Below are 7832 nucleotides of genomic sequence, written 5' to 3' on the forward strand. Positions count from 1 at the left end.
TATGACCCCAGTACTCTTTCCTGCCATGGCAGGGGGTCAGACTAGATGATCTGCTCAGGTCCCTTCCGACCCTACAAACTATGAAACTATTCCAGGTCTTGGGGGCTTGGACTGTAAAATTTTTTCTTATGTTCAGTCTAAAACAGTGTTGTAGGAGTTTATGATCGTTGGTCCTTGTTTTACCTTGGGGTGCTCTGGTGAACAGACATTCCCCCAGATCCTGATGCACACCCCTTACATACTTGTAGGTAGCAACCAGGTCCCCCCAGAGCCTGCAGTTCTCCAGACTGAAGAGTGCCTGGGCTGACAGGCTGACCCCCTGGGCCTCCTGCCAGCCAGGGTTGCTCTGACCCAACTCAATGTACTGTGGTCCTGGGCACACATGTAGACGTGGCAACCAAGGAGCAATAAACACCAGTGGCATAAGCGCCAGAGTTTATTGTGTCACATTAATACACAAGTGTAGATACGCCCACTGACAGGCTAGTCCTTTACTGCAACCCAGTTTTTAAAGATCTGTCAAACAGCTAGCTGTGTTTTAACATCTCTTCCTGTTAGCAAGTGAAATTGCTTGTACTTTAACATTTAAAGAGTATGTGTGGGTGTAACAGAAATTTCTCACTCCCTGTAAAAGAGCAGTGTTCAGAGTTTCTTATTTTCTAACCAGGAAATCACAATTCAGAGGTTACAGACACTGGAGGAAGAAAAGATGCTGAAAAGCAGTTAAATGGAGAGGGGGGTTATAGGAGCAGCACTATCTTTTCCTAATACTTTTTTTTTTTAGAAAGCTGAACTCTTGCAATAAGAAAAATAGTGACACTTAAAATTTCAAAGGACATTAGTCCACTTCATTTAAACAAGGTTGTTGAAAATGCTGTTTCCAGTCCTGGATTAGCCAGGGAAGCTCTTAGTACCCAGACAAACTGCCATTCAACCAGAGTGACCGAGGACTTTTATGGGAAAAGAACACAAGTGCCACTCAACTTGGGAGGCATGTTCATTTACCACTGCTACTACCTTCCACGTTCCCCTAGCCACCCTGGATGGAATTTCCAAAAAAAGCTTGGAGTTAGACTTCAATGGGAGCAGAATTAAATTTGAATGGCTACTCAGAGATGGACCTACACAGTTACATGGTTACAGTCATACTAGTACATCTCCCCAGACAGACACTGCAGAATTCAGGGAGATTATGGACCAGACTAAGGGGTGATGGAATTTACCACAGATCAGCCATATTGTAGTATTCACTAATTCATATGCCATTACCACCTAGCAACAGAAAGGAAGCCAACCCACAGCAACAGGATTCAATGACAGATGGCCAAGTTACTCCAGTTTTATTTTCATTTACTGCAGGGAAAGAGCATGCACACACGCAGTTACCACAGAGTGTCTGATGCCCTGAGAAGTCCTGTCTCCATCTCAGCTGTACTCAGCATCAGCACAAGGAGCATCTGTGAGTAGAACCATGTCAGTAACTTTGTTTAGACGAAGCTTAACGGAGCGAGTGCCTTTTATCAGAGGCTAGAGCACGCGTTGTAAACACACCTACCACAAGAACACAAGCCACCTTGGCCTTGCTGCAGAGCCAAGGATTATGCAGCTCTGCTGAATGCAAGGAATGCTTTGATGGGCAGTAAGCAGAAGCCAGTGTCAGAAATCAGCAAACAGGCCTAATAAAAGGCTTGCTATTCAGCTTTATCAGGGGTAACAAATTCACCAGAGCCCTCAAGTGGGGCTTAGACCAAGCAAGGACTCCTCTCAGCCAGAAATGCAAACTAGTGGCAGATGCAGTGGCAGTGTGGGTCTAGTTGGCCTTGTTCTTTATTGATCCTTCATCTCTTCAAGCCAGTCAAGGCCTGGTATAAAAGCCCATGCCTCTGTACTTAGTTGCCAAAGTGCTACCCTACTCCATCTTCCGCCTGACTTCAGACTAACACAGCTAACTGCCTCTAAAAAAAATAGATGTGAAGTTAAGCAGAACCATTTCATGTAAGACAAGGACCATGTCTCTGCTTTCCTTGTACAGCACCTAACAGCTTGACATCCTGCCTTCTAAATGCTACTGCAACATAAATACGAACATACAGATTAAATGCAGTTTGGAGCCCAACCCAGGCCCACCATAAGAGAAATACTTTATTGAGCAGCATACACAGATATTTGGGATTGTTTTACAGTGGACCTCAGTCCTGACAAAGAATTTCCCTCTTAGGAAAAGTGGGTTCCTACACGCTCTCCCCCTCTGACAGGATTCTTTACAGAGCCCCTGAATCTGTTTTTTGTACTCAGCACACCATATACCACCAACTCAGGAGTGGCACTCCCAGCTGAGCCACTGTCTCATACATGTAACAAGAGACATCATCAGTCTAAGTTAAACACGAGTCCTATTTCAGACTCTCCCACGGTGAGGCTACTCTCGGTATCAAGAGATCATGGCTGTCTTCTTAGGAGGTTGCTGTCTATGGATCTGTCCTGACTGACCCAGTTTCTCTTTACACCTTACGCCAAACCCTCCTTCTGTAGACAAGTCACAGACAGCTTGGAGACAGTTGCTTTGTGGTGTTATTTTATAATCTCTCTCTTCTCTCCAGAGCTCTAGCTGTTGCCAGAGAAATCAGATAACATGGTCAAAGATCTCATGATGAAAAATTATGTAAAAATATTTTAAACACACAGGTTTTCAATGGCCCATTTGTTTTCAAATGCTTGATATGCATCTATTCTGTCATGACAACCAGAAAAAAATTACTCTTCAAGTACAAAGTGTCTGTTATATCATTCAGGCCTAAAACACAAATGCTAACAAGTTTCCAGAGATCTGATGGACAGCATCAAAACTAGGGTAGGCACTGGAATGTGTGAAAATGGATGCAGATAGCTGGAGAGATACAAAACAATGTACTGATACAAGCCAATAACATGGATCAAGGACCTGAACCCCACTGTCCACATACAGAACAAAAAGTTGGTCCCCGCCTGAAAGAGATCAGAATCTAAACATAAGAACAAAGAGATACCAACAGATGAGGGAAGTACAAAGCAACTCTGAGACAACACTAGTCTCAGAGTTTTAGCAGCCCAAATGTTCTGTAGAAATTACAACATAGGACAGTTTGGAGAGAGGTTTTGAGGGAGGTAGCTTCTTTTTTATGTTGATAGATGAGATTTCTATTAATTAAAATCTGCTACGTTTCCCTGCAAGAGATACCAAGACAGTGTTTCAATAGAGGACAAACATTTTCAGATGCTATAATAAAACACACATCCTATAATTCTTTGCCAAAGCATTTGTACTTTGCAATTCAAGACAAGTGCAAGACATTAAAGTATTTTATTACATGAGCTAACGGTTGAAGTTTTGCCAGCTATTGTTTTCTTCCAGAGAAACAAGCAACTATTCAGTAGGTCCCAATTCTCAAAGCAGAGCAAGCTGCAAGAATCTAGATGTCTCCTTTAAAATTCTGCATCTGAAAAGATAATCTGATTCTTTAATCACTAGAAAAGAAGAAATACTCAGCAACAAGGGGGAATTATTGACAAAAGCCCGCTGAGTTATGTTTTCTTATCATAACACTTGGTGGGAAGAACTGACAAGCCCTTTGCTTACTTTATCAATCCCTTGAATATAATTGTATCCTTTTTGGGGCTGATTGGATTTACTGGAATTAGTTCCAAAGGACAGAAAAGGAACATACATTTCAGACAGATTATATACATATACACACACGCACATAAAAATAAAATATAGCTAAAATCTCACAACCTTTCTCTTTCAATACCACACATTTCTGAAAATTGGGGCCCTCATATGTGATTAGAGCAATGATTCTCTGCTTGGGGGTGTCTTAATATATTTTCAAAGCTGTTGCAGGGTGCCATGCAATGTTAGCACTGTTGGGTGTACAAGCATGACTCTCAAGATAAATCCAGAGATTTCAAATAGGAATTCAAAGTGTTAAAAATATTCTGCCATGTTATGGTCTCTCTGAGTTCTCTGCAACAGAAGAATTGCTGTTGTACTTATCTGTAATAAGAAACAGAGTGAAAACTAAGAGCTGGCATCGTCCAAGTGGTGCCTCAAGTCAAGAAGGTTGAGACCCAGTGAACTGGAGCGTTGAGGCCTGTAGCATTGCTTTAACTTTTAAATTCACCCTCAAACATTATGCGTTTAGAAAGCTAAAGCCCTTTTTCTGGCACAATTACATCAGTGATTGCTATCCATTTAGGTAATGCTTCAACTTCTCAGGTGACCAACAGGCCACTCGCTGCCTTTGCAGTTAAGCACTGTCATTTGACCCCTCCTGTTATTACAAATATCTTCAAGAAAGTTGGTTTCCATTTGGTTGTCTCCAGGCTGTAATGAATGTGGCTCCTCCTAGAAATATTAAGCATCCTTAACCCTGTTATGTAATTAGCCTAAAAGTCTTGAGTGCTGGATACATAGCTTATTTGTAACTACTGTTCACTGGGGCACTTGGAACAGTAACTAAACATTATCTCCATCTTCTCCCTGCCAGAACAAATGACGCAAGACAAAAGACAGTATCTGAGGAGCCAGGAAAAATACTCTACTGTTTTTTCCTTCGGATGTTCAAGATAAGAATGTCTTCACTCCGATACTCCTCATCATGCTGTTCCAGGGGAATCTCTTCCAACTCAAAGTCCATCTGAAGCAGCTGTCATTAAAACCAACAAAGGTAATAAGCAAGGTATTCCTAGCATGGCTGACATCTGCAACAGACTTCATGAAGTTTCACAGGAGGTCCTCCAGTTTTCAGCAGAAAGCAACTGCCCATTGGGAACCAATGTAGCACAAAATATCGATGTGCCAAGGCCTTCCCCCAACACCTTACACAACCGGCTAAGTGATTTGCATCAAGCTGCACATTCATTTTCATTTATCTGTGCCAATCCAGAGCGAGGCATTGCTTCCCAAAATTTAAAAGCATCAATAAACTGGACCTTCCAATCAAAGTATTTCAATTCCTCAAACCTCCAGATGCTCATTTCCAAGCAATAAACCCATACTGAACTACATCATGTAATGCCAGCATCTCACCTTCCCCCCAACCTTCCTAAGCAACAGTAGAAAGAAAGACAGGCTGTTCTCTCTACCCAAAAAGTGAAAAGGTCTGAATTCTGGCAAACCAAGGAGAACAAAAAATTCCAAAAGATGAAGAACTGAGCTGGAAATGCCCATCTCTTTCATGTGTATACTGTGGGGGTACAAGCTCTGACATCAGTATCAATCTACCTGTGGCATTAAAACAGTATTCCTCATGTAATGAAATCCCCAGCTACTCAAAGCTTTGTTACAGCCAACACACTGAAATACATCCGGAAGTTAAAACAATTCCCTTCAAACAGATATCATTAGTATGTACAGACATTATATGAAACCCTTGCTCTCTTTTCCCTAATTCTCTGCGTCTCAGTGCTCATTTTCAATTGCTGTTCTGTCACCCAGCTTTCAAGATATAAGGCTAAATTCTTCACTGAGGTACATCCCTACAGTCTCTGTTATAACTTGGAGAAATTCACTGATTAGTGCTTTGCTTTGGAAAAAAACCAACCACCTAGATTTAATTTAGGCATGTTGCTGCCATCTACTAATAAATTAAAGAATGCAATTTAAGATGCTGATGACCAACTTTTTTGTATTTTTTTTCCATCCATGGTCACGTGGAATTTTCCCTCTGCAAACTGACTGATCTTTTACTGACAGATACAGGCAAGGAAACTGACCCGAATCAATTTACATTCCTTATGTACACAAAAAATGGTGTTTAAGACTGAAAAACTGCAAAGGATATTTACCTCAAAGTATTTTCTCTCTATTTCAGGGTTTTTACCCATAGTTCTTTGCTCATAACAACATATAATACAGGTATCAGGACTTGAAAGGTCTTTCAGGGTCTTCACTAATGGCTCCAATGACTGCCAAAAAAAGAGGTTAAGTATTTATCACTTCAAAATTCACTTAATTTGTACTACATTCTGTAATCAGAGACAGCTTTCACTGAACCAGTCCCCTTTTTGTTTCAATTTTCAGGCTGTTATATTTAGTTCCTTATGTAGGACATGGGACAACCAGAGAACAGATAAGATAAATAGAAAAAAAGGTTACAAAGCAAAGCTTAAGAAAATAAAGGTCACTTTACATATGCAGGTCAGCTTTATCATCTTGATTGTTTAAGATTTATGTCAGGTGCAGGCAATTATTTTGGGCGGAGGGCTGCATGACAGGTCATCAGGGGCAGATCAATATTAATTTTCTAAATTTTTTAGGGGATCTGCAGGCTAGATAGAATGGCCTGGCGGGCTGTATCTTGCCCACCCCTGCTTTAGGTATTCTATTTACTTAACTGTTTCCTTTAAGTATTCAGGATGAGGAAGAGTTAATGAGGTTTATTTTCAAAATGTAAAGATTAATTTTAAGTGCACTGAATTCACAGATGTGGTTTGGAGCTACACAGCCCTCCGTGCCTTTGTAAGCATGAGGCTCGAAGGAGCTGGAGGCTGGTAAGAGAACTGGGGCAGGGTGAGTTGTATTGATTCTCTCACATTACCCCCTTGCTCCTGGTCTTGGCTATAGCCCCTTTCAGGTCTCCTGACCGAGCTTTAGCAGGCTGGTTCTTCGCTCTTCTGCCCTGCCTAGGGAATCCCCAAGGGAAAGGATGCTGACAAAATCAACATTATCTCTTGCAATATCTACTGACTCTCCAGTATTAATTAGCAGCATCTTATTCCCTTCTACCTTTCATCTTCACGGGGAAAAAAAAACCAAGGAACAGTTCTGAATTATTGATCTTAAAAAGACCAGCGCCAGGCATTTTCCCAGATAGCTTCAAGTCGGTTAAAGAATTTAACTTGCTCAGTCTTAAAACAACAGCTTTTAAGTCACTGTTCAATGTACAGCTCAATGATTTCCTTCTAGATCTAAGAACCGAGATGTCATGGTAGGATTTATTTTGAGAGATTTCAGTGCATCTTGCAAAACTGCTCACACCAAGTCCCAGATATGCAATCCCTTCCAAGCAAACTATTCGTATAGATGTCACTAAGTTACCTCTTCATAGTAAATGCAATCAGCCATCAGGATGTAATCTGGTGGAGGCAGAAATTCTGTTACGTCTTCACCCCTAGAAAAACCAGAGAGAAATGCAAAAGAAACCTTCAATAATACAAAAACAAGAGGTTTAAAAAATTCATTACATAGCAAAAAAAGTAAGAAACTTGTTTGATTTTGGGGCTTAATTCTCCCACCACTTCATCTATAGTTCACAGGCATTTCCTCTTTATACCAAATCCTGTTTGGCCACTTAGCACTTGACCCGTTGCAAAGGCTTGTCTACCTGAACGGGTTTGACTTTTAACGAAAATTAAAAGATCATACAAACCATTTCAGTACCTTGGCTTGAATCGAGCCTGTGAGAAGATGCTTGTTGGTCTCGATATTCAACTTCAGCAAATCCTGAAGTTCCTCGAGATCGGTGACCGTGACATCGGCCCTGCAAAATGAGTCTGGGGTCAGAAAAACGAATATCTGTGACATGTCACCTAGTGACAGCAGACAAAACCCCAGCCCCCCCGACTCTTCTTTGGGGACAGATGTCGCAGGTGGCTGATGCGCCACAGGGCGGGGGGCGCGCCGTGCTGCCTAGAGGGGAAAGGCCTGCCAAACCGGAGCCGGGCAGAGGCCTCGGGAGCGGTGCCTCAGCGGGACCAGAAATAGCCCGTCCTTCGGGCCCAGTTCCCCGCCAGCTGGGGACGCTGCCGGGCTCCAGGGACCCCCCCGCAGGGCAGTGTGGGGCACGGGCAGG

At 42.1% G+C, this 7832-nt stretch overlaps 1 protein-coding gene across 1 annotated transcript; it reads right to left on the reverse strand.

Moving 5' to 3' along the window:
• Positions 1-2094: 2094 nt before the first annotated feature.
• On the reverse strand, positions 2095-7579 carry VCPKMT (valosin containing protein lysine methyltransferase). The gene is made up of 5 exons (XM_019550938.1): positions 7410-7579; positions 7079-7151; positions 5827-5946; positions 4582-4685; positions 2095-3204 (listed from the first exon to the last, which is right to left on the reverse strand). Exons 1-5 carry the CDS (start codon positions 7562-7564, stop codon positions 3195-3197), a joined length of 462 nt encoding a protein of 153 aa, XP_019406483.1. The 5' UTR covers positions 7565-7579; the 3' UTR covers positions 2095-3194.
• Between the last annotated feature and the right edge of the window lie 253 nt (positions 7580-7832).

The sequence above is a fragment of the Crocodylus porosus genome, unplaced genomic scaffold, assembly GCF_001723895.1.
Source record: "Crocodylus porosus isolate Cpor-Errol unplaced genomic scaffold, CroPor_comp1, whole genome shotgun sequence".
Classification (NCBI taxonomy): domain Eukaryota; kingdom Metazoa; phylum Chordata; order Crocodylia; family Crocodylidae; genus Crocodylus; species Crocodylus porosus.